General features: G+C 45.2%; 1 protein-coding gene across 11 annotated transcripts in view; it reads left to right on the forward strand.

Annotated features, from left to right (window-relative positions):
* Positions 1–17,298, forward strand: part of ADAMTS7 (ADAM metallopeptidase with thrombospondin type 1 motif 7) — a 141,516-nt gene that overhangs the window by 19,864 nt on the left and 104,354 nt on the right. For 10 of the 11 annotated variants that reach the window (XR_005226975.2, XM_037910115.2, XM_037910109.2 and 7 more), the window contains 5 exons: positions 1,361–1,557; positions 2,910–2,993; positions 3,927–4,051; positions 5,440–5,589; positions 8,693–8,836. Coding sequence is in view for 10 of the 11 variants with exons in the window: in XM_037910115.2 (XP_037766043.1) it covers positions 1,361–1,557; positions 2,910–2,993; positions 3,927–4,051; positions 5,440–5,589; positions 8,693–8,836 (700 nt within the window). In the remaining variant the exon portion in view is untranslated. Of the gene's footprint in view, positions 1–1,068; positions 1,207–1,360; positions 1,558–2,909; positions 2,994–3,926; positions 4,052–5,439; positions 5,590–8,692; positions 8,837–17,298 lie in introns of all 11 variants that reach the window. The other variant, XM_037910116.2, reaches the window with a different exon arrangement.

Consider the following 17,298-nt stretch of genomic DNA (forward strand, 5'->3'; position numbering starts at 1 on the left):
TGGATTATTAAAGGGGCTGATTTCATTTATAAAACAATACCCAGCAAGGAATGGTACATTCACCACATATACTGTTTTCTTCCAATGCGTCCTGCAGCATTCAGTGAACATACACGTACAGCAGCGTGAGTATTTAAGATGGGGTTTGCAGTTATAATTATATACACACTTCCTTTGGTGTCCAGAACTCCATGTTTTCCCAGTTGCACCACATCATAAGACCCACATAAGTCAAAGCTTTACAGCAAAGACTGCAACAAAAATGAGTTCTAAGTAAGTTATTTTCATTAAACTTTCACGATGATATCTTAGCACTGGAGACTTCTCAAATTATCTGGATATTTGGGATTCTTTAGGACTAGAGGGCAAACTTTCTCTCATTATTTAAAGCACAATGCAGACCGTAAATATGTACAAGTTTATTGTTAATGAAGTAATCCTGACCCATTCCAGCCTGAACATAAAAGCAATTCCAGCTCTTTATGATGTGGTTAGTAAAGCTCTTATTTAGCCTGTGATTGACCCTGACACGGGGCAGCATCACAGAAGAACTCTCCACATAAGACTGCCCAGTTGCTCTATGTAATTAGACCCATTCAAGCTTCCCTTCAGCATCATGCCATCTTTTCCCCTGTTTTTTTGCATGAACGCTCTTGCTGTCTCTCCCCAGGGTGGAACGCCTGGTGGCAGGCCCAGGGGATTCTTAGGGGAATTCCATCTCCTGTGCAGCCCCGCAAAGCCTGAGGTTAGGTCCTTGGTGGCTTTTCTAGCTTGGTCAGGACCCTTGGAGACCTTTAGGATTTGGTGTGAGCCATCAGTCCAGTTTATGGGGCAGTGAATTCATTGTATTAGGGAGCTGTGGTCCCCTGGCAGAACCTCCTGTGCTGCATGGGTGAAAACGGCCCAGATTGTTCAGCCACTGGTATTATTTATCTATCATGTATGTGCCCAGACACTCCTTGCGGGTTGCATAATAAATTGGTATATAAATAAAAATATTAATAACTGTGCAATGTAGGTTTCCCGTTGCTGTTTGAGTTCCTCCATGACCCGCGTGCAATATTCCAGGGCAGAGTTCCAGTAAAAGAACTTGAGCCAAACCCACATTTGGATTTCTCTCCAATACGCTAATGCCACCAAGCAACGGAAAGAGTTCAGAGGCCTTTCTTCTAAGTGGTCTTTTGAACATGTGGCTCGACAGAGTAGGTAAGAGTGAGTTAATGGTCTGTCAGTCAATGGTCTGTGTCTTGAGAGCTCTAGTGGCTTGAATGGAATTAATTCCTTTTTAAAAAAAAATCCTCTTATATTCCACCAAGCTTTCAGCTGTTATCGAAAGCCCATTCCCTTCTCCATTCTTCAGAATCTCCGCAAAGCCTGGAGACGTCTGAGAAACGGAGAGAGAGATGGGAACAGAAGCAGCAGAGGAAGCGAAGAATAAAGCAGCGCTCCATCAGCAAGGAGAAGTGGGTGGAGACCTTGGTGGTAGCGGACACCAAGATGGTGGAGTATCACGGAAGTGAAAATATAGAAAAGTACGTGCTGACCGTAATGAACATGGTGAGTGCTGGGTTCCATGACCGTGAAATCCACTGGTGTCCTTGGAGGCCTAAATATAACCCATACAGGTCAGTGGCATATATACAGGTCATTTGCATTTCCAGGGTTCAGCCCTTTCCAGTCATGCCACTTGCTTGTGCAGGGGAGGAAGGCTGTGGCTAACGCTCCCTTACTCCCCCATGCACACATGTAAGGCAACTGACAGTTCTCTGCTTGATAAATACATGGAAAGTCATAGCCTGCCCTCATTTGGGGCCTGATCCTAAGCAACTGGAGTCAATGCAAAGATTCCCATTGACTTTGGATCAAGTCCTTCGTGCCCACGACTCCTGATGTTTCCAGTGTTAGTGCCACATGTCACACAAGAGCTGCAGAGAAGATGCAGTCGTGTTTAGCAACCTCATCTAGAAACAGCTTCCTGCAGCCCACAAATAATGCTCTGAGCTGGGGCCAGCTGACCCAGGACCGAGTGGAATACTAGCTTGGCCAGCATTGGATATGTGAATGGCTTTCCTAGGAATGTGTCACTGTGCACAGTGAAAGGGAAAGAGGCGAGTAAAGCAGCCAGTAATAGGTGATGAAAAACCCTGGCACAGAACTAGGAGAGTGTATGTTATGTGCCGTAAAGGCTGTAATAAAAGTCAAATGCAGGCTTGAAAAGTTAATTACAGTAATTGCACTCATATGCTTCAACAGCGAACATTGATGCTTAATCTTTCGGAGCTCAGAGACTCATTTAATTGGAAGGTAGGTGGCATCTTGGGTTAATGAGCTAGCCCTTCATCTCCAGAGACCCACATTCAGTTTTGTCTGAGGTCACAAGTGAAATGAACTTAGTGATCTCAGTCTAGTCACCTGGTGGTATTTGCTCATATCATAAAACCACCAGGCAGTTTAGCATAATTTGGCACAATTAGCCTGCTCCTCTTTTGGGACTGAAGTAACACAGGTTTGGATGTGGCTAGTGGTTGCAGCAGAAGATGGTGGGGCATCACTACTGATGGAGTAAATGGTGTTGCACCAAGTTGGAGCAGTTCCCCTTGAGAAACCATATACGGTCATTACACAGCGTAAGCACACTCCCACACGCGTTTTTGGTTGAAATTCACAGCTCTAATGATTTCTAGTAGCTATTTGGGCATGTCATTAATGTTTAGGTCCAGCTCTGGGTCTGAACTTCCCTGGAGTTGGACCCATTCCTGATTCTAAGGAACTTCTGATTTGGGGCTACACTATCCAGCAGTGTCTTTTAGGACCATGCTTCTCTAGCCCATGTGTTTGCCATGAGTATTGCAAGCAGAGTGATTGCTTTCTCCTGCCCATTATTTCATTGGCTGTTTATATTTCTGCAGGTGGCAGGTATATTCCATGATGCCAGCATTGGAAACCCTATCAACATTGCAATAGTTCGTCTTATCCTGTTAGAAGATGATGAGGTAAAAAGAAAACAACGTGACTAATATTTTTGGTCCATTTCCATCTTGGCAGCTCATTATGCTTCTGTATGGTCAGTTGAGAACTGGCCATGAAAGCCCATAAACTCTCACTTTCATCTCACGTGCATGTCCAGAAAGATCTTGCACAGAATAAACACAGACACTAGAGACTCGATGCAGTGACTGCTGCATGGGTGGGATTCTCTTGGAAGCCAGCGGGAGTTCCACGGGCAGAGACGCTGTAGAAGCTGGCCCTTATATTGAGAAGTAGCCACGTATTCAGTAGTTCATAAAGGATTCCCAACAAAATACAGGCATCATCCTCCCCATCCAGCAACCTACGGGAACTAGCCCTACTGCCTACTGGACAGGCTGTTTTGCTCTTGGCAGCATTTCCATTAAAATTAGGGGCGGGCTGGCTCCACTCTGGCAGAGAGATGACTGTGAGTTAGGGTGTTTCCTAGTAGATGCTGTAGTCTTCTCTCTAGTTTCCAGAATTGGCTTAGTCCCCTAGGAGCATCCCAGCTAGCAGCACTGTATGATTGATGTGAAATGCTGGTTGTTTGTGCTTCCCAGCTGCAGTTATCATTCTCAGCTAAGCCTGAAGCTGCTCAGCTGTTTGATCTGTTTCCCCCAGCTGCGTCCTTGTAAAAGATTCGGCAGCCTAATGGGAATATTTTCCTGCAGGTTTTTTTTTACTCCCTTCACTAGACTGTCTGACGTTTCCACTTGATCATAGTCAAATGACAGTAAAAAAGGGGTGGATTCTGAGCTCAGCTATGTGGTGTAAATCTAGAGTAATTCCATCTCAGTCAGTGTAGTTACTTCCAATCTGAATTTAGTGTAACTGAGATCAGAATCTGCCCCCAGTGTCTCTAAGTGACAAAAAGGACAACACCGTGACAGCAGACTTTTACTTTCTTATGTTGGCAGGAGGATTTGAAAATCACCCACCATGCAGACAACACCTTGAAAAGTTTTTGCAAATGGCAGAAAAGCATCAATGTGAAAGGAGATGCCCACCCATTGCATCATGATGTAGCTGTCTTGCTCACCAGGTATCCTGCTTTGTGCTTTCTGCTTGTGCTAGCTCTCTGGTTTCAGCAATTTACCAAGTAGTTAGAAATACCTAAAAAGCTGGGAGATAGAGAGAGACACTAAGCTGGAGAGAGACACTAGGATCTAATGTGTGAGAGAGAAAGAGGAGGCTATTTAAATTCCATTTTCCTTATGTGGGCCCTTTTTTGACACTTACACATGTAACTAGAGATGCAACCTGCTGTTTTGAGATTAGCCTATTCCCAAGATTGGCACTAGCCTCAGAGTTCGGATCCAAATCTGGAATATGGATTCAAATTTACCAGCATCTGGGGCTGTTAAAATGCAAGGTTTTGGTTTGACCCCATCTCCAGTTTCCTGACCCCCATGGGGGATGTTCACTTGTATAAACTTGCCATTTTGTCTTATGGATTCGTAAAAGAGCATCAGGGAGGGTGCCTGATTCCCAATGAAATCCTGTGGGATTTGGGCACTTGGATTCTTTAGGCTTCTTTGAGGATCCCAGCCCAAGTGTGTTTTCCTTATGAGTGAGGGGTACAGTCTGCTGGCTTTAAGCCACTGTAGTCTGGTCTTTGGTGATCTCAAGTCGTTTCACTAACTCCCAATACATTCAGAAGCGTGGCATCTCCCATAACACCCTCATTTTCTCCAGGAGATTTACTTTGCAATAGAAATAAGACACTGTTGGGCAGTACATGCCTGTGGGGTTATTGTTACTGTTCTTCTTGGGTGGCTGTAGTCACTTTGCCATAGCTACCTGGGGCTGAGGTAATCCCCCAAGAAATGCACCGGCCTGTTGTGTCCCATTGCTTAATTATTCCCAGCCCCAGCTGTACTTTTAAAGTGGAATTAATGGAACCAAGCTGCTTTTGATTTTAAATTAACCAGGCTCCTTAGTAAGATGGGCTCCTGGGAGAGCAAATGGAAAAAGAGGGCCGTAAATCTGTTACATTCAGATGCATCCACTCTTTGTTTCTGTTTAAACAGTTATATGTTGTCACCTTTTATATACACACTATGTATGTTACAGCTGGGTTAGCTAGATACTATGTCATGTCACAGGATGGAACCCCAGCACCCAATCAGCCAGAGACTGCAGATATAATCGCTCTGTGCAAATTGTATCCATCAGGTACACAGCACAGAGAGCCTACTGTATTGAAGTGAGACCAGAGTCCCTTCTACTTAGGGAGATGTTTACCATCCCCTACTCAATACAAACCTTGCAACATTTGGAGTTCCCCTTTCAATCTAATTGCTGACCCCACTCCAGAGTTTTCAGACAATAGTTTTGCTCAGTTTTATTTTGACACTTTGGAAGATGCTACGATTTAAACAACCGGTTTGTCCTGTGTGTGTGTTTTGTTTTTCCCCCTGCATGTAAAAGGAAAGACATCTGTGCTGCAATGAACAGGCCTTGTGAGACTCTGGGTCTCTCTCACGTGTCAGGAATGTGTCAGCCTCACAGAAGCTGTAATATAAATGAGGATACAGGACTTCCCCTGGCTTTCACCGTGGCACATGAACTCGGACACAGGTACTTAGGGATTTGTTTAATCTCTTTCATGACCCCTTTCCTGGAAAGACAAACTATTCAGCTCTTACTTTAAAAAGTGCAGGTGGTACACAAAGTGGGAAAATATCCATCTGTAATCATAGAATAACAGGGTTGGAAGGGACCTCAGGAGGTCATCTAGTCCAACCCCCTGCTCAGCCTTGCCTTACTCAGGCAAAACTCCCTCTGAAGTCAGTGGAAGTTCTGAGTTTACCCTGAGGATTTTGCTCAGGGAGTTTCATTTTTAGAACTTTATTATTTTCTGAGTTTAAACTGTCTCTGCACACTCCCAGGAGTCCCAGTGCAGTTACATTCATATGTCAAATCCAGTCTGACTGAACTCTGACTTCAAGGCAAGCTGAATGGTGTTCTGTAAATGCGCTGGCCCAAAATCAAACCAGAATTCGTGAAATGTTTTGAACAAGACTTTTTAATTAGGAATTCTTCAAATTTAGTTTATTTATAGAATTGGTGACAAATGTTTGGTTTGTTCTCCCAACCTGTTTAATGCAATTAACTTTTGGAAAGGTCTTTTAAATATCAGTTTAATACAGCTCCAGGAAACCATTATATATTTTAAATGTTAATTTCGTCTCATATTGTGTATATCACATTTCTGTGGGTAAGTATAGATTATCTGAAGTTTAATTTAATCAGTTTTGTTCAATAGTCTCATCTTTTCCTTGTTTGAGTTTGAAATAAGAAAGACTACTTCAAAATTCTTTTATATTTACATAAAAATATATACCTTAAGGAAAGTACCATGTATTGATATATTCACTGACTTGCACTAAACTTTGAATTCATTGATCCATTAATTAAATGTTTGCTTTACATTTTCCCCTTCTACGTCCCCCATTGGGTTTGATATCAGCTATACCACATAGATCCTCTTCTTTGCAGGCAGTATTTCTTCCACATTATTTCAATTACATTTTTAGCAAATGCCTCAGAAATATACAGAAGTGAATAATATGTCAAAATGGCAACTTACAGACAGCCTAGACAGCTGTAGTAAACCACAGCCTTTAAATTAAGTAACACCATTTACTGCGTGCTTTGTTGTCCCTGTCAGCACCTGGATTCATTGTCTTTTATATCTGTTGCCCCCGGGAGCTTTCCAGATTAGATGTAGTTACTGCTGACAGTGTGTAATAAATACATTTCTAAGTCCATGCATTTCAATGAGTGGGAAAGCAACAATATAGGAATTATTAAGCTTGGTGGCTGTGCATTTGCAAAAGCACAAAATGAACCATTTGTGGGAACAAGGAGCTAGGCAGTGACTCCCCAAGGTTCAGACTGTGAACAGCACGTTCCTGTACGCCAGTGTATGCAGTGATTATATGAGACAAATATTTGTTCGTCGAGAACAAATTGGAAACAAGCTAATTTTCATCATCCTCTTCAGGCAGTTGGGCTTAGTCAATCATTCTTGCACTGAGTTCTCTGGCCGCATTCTGATCTCACTTGCCCTGGATTTAGGCCAATGACTTCAGCAGAAATACTCTGGACTTACACCAGTGTGAGAGGAGCAGCAGGCCTCTGGGTTGGAAGGACATAGAGTAACTATGGAGAGGAGATTATGAGGCTGTATCCCTTTCATTTTTGTTTGTGGGCAAAATTTTCAAAACCACCTAAGTGACTTACAGTGGGGCTTGGTGCTTTGGAAAATTGTACGCTGTACATTTTGGGTTTTACATACATAAGACAATAACTCACAGGGCCAATTTTAAGTGTGAGCCACCCCTTGGGACTCCACACTGTGGGAGCCTTGCAGTCTTGCCAGTGTTGACTCACCGCCCCACTGCAAAAAAAGAGCTGCAAGTATCTGCCTGAATTTTATCCGACTTTGCTCAGTCTGCACTCAGTGCCCTTTGTGCATTCACTTCTCAGGATCATTTGTGCAAGCGCGTTTTTCTGGCAGCAATATTCATGGAAAGTGCACTGCAAAGTTGAATGCACGAGTAGTTGTGGAAACCAAATGTTAAATTCATACTTGTGGCTATAGCATGCTTGCCCAATCAAGAAACAATAGCATGTGACTTATCTGACCAATCATAACTAACCAAATATAGCTCTAAATCAGCAAGAATCAAATACTTTCTGTGGGGTTAGAACAATAATCACATGAAAGTGCATCAAATTTCAAACAAGTAAATCTGAGGAAATTGCCAACTGCTCTCAGGTATTGTGCGATCAGAAAAAGAGGCTCATTGGATGCTACATCATCTGTTGTGTATTATCCACTCAGCTCTGCTTATTGTATGTGCTGTCCTGGTCTCCACCCTGCCCTCTCTCGACAGGCAGCAAACCCACCCCATGTCCACATCTCCACTTCCAGCCCTGAAACTCAAAATTGCCGAGGGAGGTTGTGGAATCTCCACCACTGGAGGTTTTTAAGAGCAGGTTGGACAAACCCCTGTCAGGGATGGTCTAGAGAATACTTAGTCCTGCTATGAGTGCAGGGGACTGGACCAGATGACCTCTCGAGGTCCCTTCCAGTCCTATGATTCTATGTCTCCATGCCCTGCTGCAGGCCCTGCATAAAGTGCAGTAACGGGGGGGATTCCCCACATCACCCAGCTACCCACTTCCCTCCACACATTGATTAGTTATTGGTATTACAGCAGTGCATTAACGCCCTCGCTGTGACTGGAGCCCCATTGCTCTGGGCACTCTCTATACACCCAGGAGTCCCTACCTCACAGAGCTCACAATCTAAATAGACAAGGCAGAGAGAGGACGTAGCTTGCCCCAGTCACACAGTGGATCAGTGACAGAGCCAGAAATAGATCACAGGTCTCCTGGTTCCCAGCCCAGGGTTCAGTCCATTGAATCAGCTGGGTTCACACTGACAGTGACGTAACTTCTATTGTATTGGACCTGGCTTCATTAAAGTTGACGACGAGGTAAAATCTCTGTACAGAGCAGTGGTGTGTTAAGAACAGAGTAACTGGGAGAAACTGTCCTAGGTCTTTGTAATGAGAGGCTTGATGTGAATGTGCTAGAAAGCAAAGCACCTGTGCTGTTGTATCCAAGCATGCGGCTCACCTCCCCTTTGTGGGGCTGTGCTCTTACACAGTTTTGGGATTCAGCATGATGGAAGCGGCAATGACTGTGAGCCAGTTGGGAAAAGACCTTTCATCATGTCTCCACAGCTCCTGTATGACACCTCTCCACTCACCTGGTCCCGCTGCAGCAGGGAGTACGTCACACGATTCCTCGAGTAAGTCCCCCACCCTCTCTCCTTACTTTCCTTCAATATCTGGGCTAGTGTCAGGGCTCCTCAGTCAGTCCGGAGTCAGGCGCCGTAGTCAGAGGGGGCCTGGATGAAATAGAGAGCTGGACTCAGAGCAGCAGGTGCAGAACATGGGCTTGGAGTGGCTGGGCTGCCTAGTCATTGGCAGGAAGTTCAAGGACTTGAGAGTGGAAGGAGGACAAGCCTTATGTAGCGGTGAGGTGGGAATGGGAGCGGGGGTGGAGGTGGGTTTGCCCCGAGGAAGAATTTTCTGGAGGAACAACAGGTCTGAATTGTGAATGGTAGCCTTGATCCATCCACAGCAAGACCAACGCTACATCAAGACTTGGCAAGGATACAGGGTCTTCAGAGGTGGCTTATCTCATCTACTGATCTCTCATGTTTAACATTCTTGGGATGCATTTTTAATCTTCATTGTGCTGTATTTTCAGTGCCTTAAAAAGGGAGCTGCAAGCCCTTTGTTAATGGAGGAAAGGCTCATTCTTTTTCACTCGAGCTTCTGGAGATAACTCCTCAGCCTCTCCTGTAAATGGGATTTTGACTTCTTTCAGCAGTGCGTCTCACTGAAATGCAGCTTGAAAGGGCTTTCAGGTGTGGGTCATGCAGAAAGGACCATTCAACAATGAGCTGCAGATGTTCTTGATATTAGCATATCAAGGCAGAGAATGGGACAGAGGGCTGGGACCTTTGGTAACTGGCAACCAATGTTTCTCATATTCTAGAACATGCATCACTTGAATCATTTCCTTTGTCTTCAGCAAATGTTGGTGCCCGACGTACTCCCAGTGTTATGGACAAATTATTGAGATTTTTATATGGGGCCAATTTGCTGACATGACCATAAAGCAATCTATATAATGAGATCTGAGTGCAGGAACTGGGGGTGAGTGGAAATGTGCAACCTCATTCTTCCCCCATTTATCGTCCATGAGCCCTTGTGTGTCCAGACTCCAGATCACTGGTATCTAATTTTGACAGCTGACAGGGAACCATTTGGGAAGTCGAAAGGAATTTGCTTTCGGACAGCACCTTTCATAGTCAATGTATTCCCAAGGGGCTTTCCCAAATAGGGAGTTAGATGATGGGACTTGGGCATTGTGGAGACAAACTGAGCAAACATCGGGGCCCAGTTCTCTGAATTGCTGGTCCCCACCTTGACATGCAGTCAGCTGCCCTTCATTCCCACTGGATCTCAGCATCTTGCTGAATCAGGCCCTACGTGAAGTACAGTCACAGGACTGACCATTGGAGCCCTTTGTGGAGAGGGGGCACACTGGATGGGATGCTCGCAGTGAAATCCTGGCCCCATTGAAATCAATGGGAATTTTGCCGCACTGTAGGGTTACTCCTCTCTCTTGCTGAAAAGAGCACTGTCGCAACGCCACCGGTCTCCTTTCTAAACAAAGTCCTATTTTCTTTCCCACTGCAGCACACGCGCAGTGACGACCATCCAGCCAACCAGTGTCCGCTCACTCTCAGGCTCCGGAGCTGTGTAAAACTTCAGTTCCGGTCTGTTCTACATTTCATTGCCTCGTGCCACTGACTGTTAATCCTGATTGCTAACGCACATTTAAATCACACGCAGCTTTCTGGATCACATGTCCTTCTATCCTGTCACATAAACGCGTGGCCTTACGCTATATCCTACACAAAAGGACCTGGAGCACAATAAAATAAGAGACGTTCTTTTGAATGTAAAAAGAAGAGGAGGATTTGTGGCAGCTTAGAGACTAACAAATTTATTTGAGCGTAAGCTTTCGTGAGCTACAGCTCACTTCCTTGAATGTGTGTGTTCGATGGTTGCGCTCAGTGTAGATCCTTAAGACCTGTCCAATTTTCTCCGTTTAATTACTAGTCGAGATACTCACAAGTGCAGCACATGTGCATGCCCAGAAATACTGGTTCTGCTCTCACGCACACCAGTGTCTCCTCATTTACACCAGTGCAAGTGAGAGGAGAACCTGACAGAGCACTTTAACCAATTCCGCCAAAGGGAGACGTGGTACCTGTGCTTTAGTTCATGTCATTTTTACATCACACTGAACTTAACAACTGGAAAAGTAGCCACTCTGTAGACCCTGCTCCCCATCCCTGCAAAATATAAGCAGCAGCAGAGTGCAAGGGAAAAAGGGGACACCTCAGTCTGAAACGTTCCACGCCCCTACGGCCTCGCACTGGCACGCAGCGTGGGCAGCAATCTGGGGCCAGACAAGCACTACACATAAGAGTGCTTGCGATCTCTTCTTTTCTGCTGCTCAGGCATTCCCATCACCACTGCAAACATGACTTGAGAGAACCCAGGCACTGGCTTGTGCCAGTTGCCTTTTTCACGCTCTTGAGACCTGGTATTCTCAAAGCAAAGCTTTACCTTGCTTTACCCTCTGCTCTGCACCGAGTGACTTTCCAAGGCAAACTAATTCTGTTGGTCTCTGGGCAGGAGGTATTCCATGCTGTAGCTAGGCTGAGACACATTCTTTTGTACAGCTGTTTATTTTTAGCACCACACTGCTGACTCTTCAGTTTGTTATTGGGTTCGTAAGACTGGTGCCTTGAGATTTGCATCCATCCGTGAGCACCTGGCATTGCTGGGACATTCCGCTTCCTTGCTGCAGGGAAAAGGATGAGAGGGCCTTCAAGAAGCAATGATAGGGGAAATTGCAGCTGCATCTCATCTGCAAGGAACCGAGCAGCCAGGCAGAAGGCCTAGCTATGGGCATGGTGTGCGGGCTGGCTGTGTGACTGATCCCGCATCTCAGGTACTCAGCTCTAAATGACAGCCAACAGCTTAAATACACAGCCTTGGCCCTCAGGTAGTGTAAGCTGGTGTAGATCTACGACTTCAGTGGAGCTATGCTGACTTTCACCAGCTACTGATCTGGCCTTCTGTTTTTAACCTTCACTTTTAGAATCGGAATTTCCTGATCACCATCACCTTGAGCTGCACTTAGTGTCCCAAGAAAGAAAAGGATCATCTGGATGCATTTCCAGTTAATTTCTGTCTCTCTCTTCCCCCAAGAAGGGCAGCTCTTCCTTCAAGGGGAGAGAACACTTCAGCAAAAGTATTTCATTGTCTGTGACATCCCTCAGGCCAGGGAAAGGGGATGGTGTGAGCACAGAAATGTCTGTGTTGTTAAAATAATGTTGGCAGGAAAGTAGGGAGGTATAAGCCAAGGAATTAGACCCTCATGACCCGGGCTTGCTAGATATGCCTGGAACAGTCTTTGCATTGAAAATTGCACTGTTCAATTTTGTATAAAAGAGAGAAAGAAATCAAAAAAAGATTTGAACATGTGAAAACAATTCATATATTAAATGGAGAGCTGCCCTGGGCGTGCATCCACGTGAATCTGCATGTCTGACTCGGAAGCCTCCAGGCCTGAATATGTGAGGGGCTGAACACTATCAATGCACAAGGAGATCAGCCACACTCAGCTGGCTGAGGTCCCAAAGACCAGAGATGGCCTCTCCCTAGCGACTCTTCCTCCTCCCTCATTGTGACTAGATTTTTTTTTTTAAGTGACCACCATCATTTAAATCTAAGAAATCCACTGTGAGTCTGGAGGAGGCTGTGAATCTTATTGCCCCCGACCGCTAATGGAGACCCTCCTTTGGCTCAAGAAATAGCTCCGCTGCTCATGGATCCAAGGGTCGCTGGTGCAAGTCCCAGCGAAGCTGGCTGTTGCCACGAGTAGTTCAAACCACCCCGCGGAATGGACCCGGGGAGGCGAGTCTGGTATGGGGTCTGGTGGCTTAAATATCAGACTTAGGAAGCGACACCAATTGTGCACTCGCAATCAAGTGCATTGTTAAAGTAGGGCACCTGTGTAGTTTTCTCCCTCTAGCCTTAGCAGAAGAGAGTATTAAGGCTCTTAGGTGTCACCATTAAGGGGAGAGGTTCCATAGTGAAAGTAGAAGACTGACTTTACTATGGGGGGAACGAACTGCCCCCGTTTCATGTCCCATCAGTGCCAGATTTCTCCCAGCCCTCTCGCTGTCTAGGCCACAGGAGGGAGAATACTTCTGACAGGTGACGTAAGTACCCTTGGAGGTCAGAGGCTGGCTGCAGGTCTGACAGGAACTGCAGCTCAATGACCCACAAAATGAGGGAGGATTTTGGCTTCCAAAGACAATGCATGAACACGGGAAAAGGGTTTCAAAGGCAGATGCCAAGAATGAGAAAACGAAGTGCTTTCCATCCTAGTGCCACTCCCTCTGTGTGATCTGAAAAGCAGGGGGCATCCAAAGGTGTCCATGTTGCGACGGCACTCTCTGGCTCGATGGCCATCAACTAGTCTGACCTCTTGTGTATCACAACCCACCAGCACCACCGCACACCAACCCCAACAACCAAAGCATTCCAGTCCACAGGAGACTAGACTAGTATGTGCCATAGGCAGGGGGGAAGCTCATGGAATCAAAAACAAAATATCAGGAGTAATTATTCTTTGTCTGTTTGTTACAGTTATCTAGAGACTGAATGGCCATACCAAATGCCAGGGAGAGATCAAGGAGCAGGTTTTTTCGCCCTTGTTCTTTCGGACTGAAGTTTCACATCAGACAGTGAACAAACCAGTCTTAAGGGACAGCAATGCAATGCCTTGGATGTAGGTGGCACTTAGAGTCCAACTCTTATAACTTGACTTGACACTCCACTGAATGCATTGTTTTCCTTTCTATAAAATACCCTTTTGATGTTTTTCCATGAGCAAGTAAACAAAATAGCTTTGGAGCTGCCAGGCCGTGACTTTGCTGGACTCAGAAATTAATGTAAAGCTTGCAACGGGAATATAATATTTCCTCCAGTCACGTGATCAGCTCTTCATTTCATGCCAGTTCAGCACTATAGTATTCACAGAAATCCAGACCTCTCAAGCATGGTCTAGACGACACTGTGTCCTAGCTCGAATTAGACTTCGATACATTTGGCTGGAAAGACCCAACGAAGTTCAAAGCAGCGGTCTGTTTAAAAGTGCTGCGCACCTGTCCCAAAAGGAGAGTCGCTGGGAAGCTGCCTGTGGAAAAAGATCCATGTAATTTTAAAGCATTGTGTTTCCAACGGGGTGCATGGGGCTGTGAAGCCAACGCTCTGACAGGAAGGGTGAGGAGATAGGCAGCCTTATTGGGCAGAGACACTGTGCATTAGGCCAAAGGGGGAGTGCTGTCTGGGGCCGGACTGGCTACACCCTTTGGAAAGATACAGTGTGTCTGTCCCGGGCGGTACACTCTCCTCATTGAGTGTTGTGGAGAAGTGTATCTGACCGTGTGATAGGCTATAACCCCATGTAGTGGTAGGCCTTGTCTACGTGAGTACAGCAGGCCAGTTTCACTTAAATCAGTTTCTAAATCAATCTAGTTAACCCCCTGCGCAGATGCTCCGATTTTGGTTTAAGGCTGTCTTATTTTGCGTTAATTTGAACCTGTTCCCAGTCACCTTAAGCCAAACTGCTATAATCCACTTGTACACTGCAATCGGAGTATCCAGGCAGGGGTTTGCATCAGGTGAACCAAGTCAGTTTAAATAACTCCTTAAAGTTAAACCGGTGACACTTGTTCATAGACAAGCCCGTGGGTAATACAGCAAAAGCATTTGATGGCAATGAAAGCAGATCAGGAACATTCCAGAATTAAGTGCCCACGGGGCATCCGCTAAACGTATCCTCATGCCTCACTGATGTTTACTAACCTCTGAAGACTTTAGCATCTGAAATACCACTATCAACAAACCTGGTCATCTTTGCTTCTTAATAACTGTAGAAAGACCTGGATGTTTCAAGAGGTAAAAAACACGAGCTATGAGACCGGGGAACATGGCAGTGAGGAACATTAGCTCGGACTGCATACAGCAGTAGCCACGGAAATGCAGTCTCCTTTAAAGGTGCTCTCCTCAGTACCTACCAGCTTCATTTTTGAGGGTTGTAGCTTGGAGATGCAGATCTGAAGGTCAGTGAGCTTTGGTGCTGACCATCTGTATTAGCAGGTCATTGACATTAACGGTATGACGTATGAAGCACCAGGACATCTGCCATTAGCCCTGTTTGCTCCAATGAGACCCTTTCCTGTAAGTGATGAAACTGAGGTCATGACTTCCTCAGAGTGAGGAACTTGGCTGTGACCTCATTACACAGCTAAAAATCTGCCACTTGTTCCTGGTGAATGTGCCATTGGTTGTACTCCTCCGGGGCGTCGCTGAGATGCTTTGCGATTGGTAGTGGGATTCTCTTGTAGCTCATCTGGAGACAAATGCATGGTACTAAAGCAAGCAAAGAGTGCTTGTCCTGTCTGTGAATGCTAATCATGGTGGAAGTCAAGGGTGTTGTAAACCGACCTGAATTAACACCCTAATGCTGAAGAAATAAGTGGTTGCAGTTTTATAACAACTCCCCCAGGAGTGCTCTTTGCTCATATTGTGAGTTGGGTAAGGAGTTACAAGGAGTCAGGAGTTTAGAGCCTCATCAGGCTGTTGCTACACGCATCTGTTTTACTATTGCACTTTAATAGCTGATTCCAGGTCAGAAGGCTAGAAAGGATTGTGCAACCAAACCCATTCCAGCAGCAATATTGCAGGCTCAACCCTCTTACCAGTAAACTAGGAACTACCCAGAGAAGCACCACTAGGTTTAAGTAGCCTGGTGGTCCCTCACAGCTCAAACAGGACCCTCTGTTCCATATTCCCTTTCTGGGGAAGCCTTTTCAGTTTCCTAAGACCAGCAGGATTTGGACGGATGTCAAGATTTGAGACTCATTGGAAGACGTTTTCTTTGCTATTACCTTGTTTTGTTACACATTAGAGAACTGTCAGATCCCCTTGCATCCCACCCTCATCTGCCGATTGCAAATGACAGACATTTAACCCTATCTTTCCGTATCTCCCCACCCCCATGGTATGTAGGTGCCCCATTCATATATGTAGTAAATTAGCATATTTTCCAGGAACAAAGTATAACCATTTCCAGCAAGTGCATGTAACACATGTGCTTGCCAAGGGGCTTTGGGTGTGAGAGCCTTGGTTTGCACGGGGAAAGCTAATCACTAACTTCTCCCTCTTCAAGCCATTCCAGGAGTATACACGCCTCCAGGACAGGCTAAAGGGGACATTTTTGCAGAAGCTGTTGTTAAAAGGACTGGAAGGAGATCTCTGTGTTTGAATCCCAGGCCAGTGCTCCAATTTGTTTTATTCTGGAAGAGTCAGGATGCTTCTGACTTGCTTTAGCTAAATAAAGAAATAAAGAAATAAAATACCTAGCCAAGATGTTTTTAAAACATAGGACAAGTGTTTCGGTGGAAGCTTGGCTCCTTAGAATGACAGAGTTAAATCTTGGATCAGGATCTGCTTCCCCACAGAGGAGACAAATTGATTTGAGTGCACTTTACTATGTGTGGGTCTCTTGGACAAGGCCTTCCTGCCGAGATCCTGTCTGCTTTGCACGGTTTTTGAACTCTTACGGCATTGGCGTCTCTTGAAAACCCACCTGTTTGTCCCACATTTCCCCTCGCTCACTGTGGTGTATGGTGGTTGGTGGCTGCCCTTCACTTTGGAGGCAGCTGCATTTGAGCAGAGCTGACTATAAATGTGAACTGCATTGGGATCCTTCTGTACTGAAAGCGCTGTCTAAATGGAGGATGCTATTGCTGTTATGCCTTAAAGTGTCCCCTTCCCCAAAATACAGGACTTAAAAGAAAATTAAAGTTTGTCTCTGTAGTTGTTGAAAAATATCTTCCATCTCCTCTAAATGCACCACCTCTGCCCCAGACTAATGCATTCTCCTGGTCAAACTAGGTCACTGCTCATTTTGCAGTGCAAGCACAGCGGCCTGGCTGAATACATAACTTTCTGGATATCCACAAAGCACAAGGCAGGAGGAAAAAAGCTGCAATGGAGCGGAAATCATTTAATTTGTCTTTTTCACCTCTGACTTTATCTCCTCTATGGGGTTAAAAATCCATCGTAACATAAACATCCTTAAAGATTCCTTTCAAATGCTGGTAAACATTTGTTTAAAAATATTTTGCCTCTATCCCTCCTGCTGTGGTGCTTTGAAACACCATTTGGATTTTGTTCCTGAATCTAATAAAACTGCTGCTCGTTTTGTCTACATCTTGTGGTTCTGTGGAAGTAAACATTGTCACAACTTGATGTGCAACTGTTATGCTTGGTCTCCTACGCATACTGGCATCCTCTTTAGCTCAGCAGCTGGCCTTTCTTAACTAACGTTGAGCGAGAACATAAACACGCTGATGCCTCACGACTGACATAAATGCAGCAGTGCATAGTCTTTTCCACACACTCACATTTGCGATGCCCTTACTTGTCCTACACCACACAGGAAGCACCCACAACTTACTGTGCTGATTTTAACTGGGAATAGATTGGATCTGCCAATAATTTCCTTTACATTCCCTCCCTGACTTGCTAGTAAGATATCCTGGCT

The sequence above is a fragment of the Chelonia mydas genome, chromosome 10, assembly GCF_015237465.2.
Source record: "Chelonia mydas isolate rCheMyd1 chromosome 10, rCheMyd1.pri.v2, whole genome shotgun sequence".
In the NCBI taxonomy this organism is placed as follows: Eukaryota; Metazoa; Chordata; order Testudines; family Cheloniidae; genus Chelonia; species Chelonia mydas.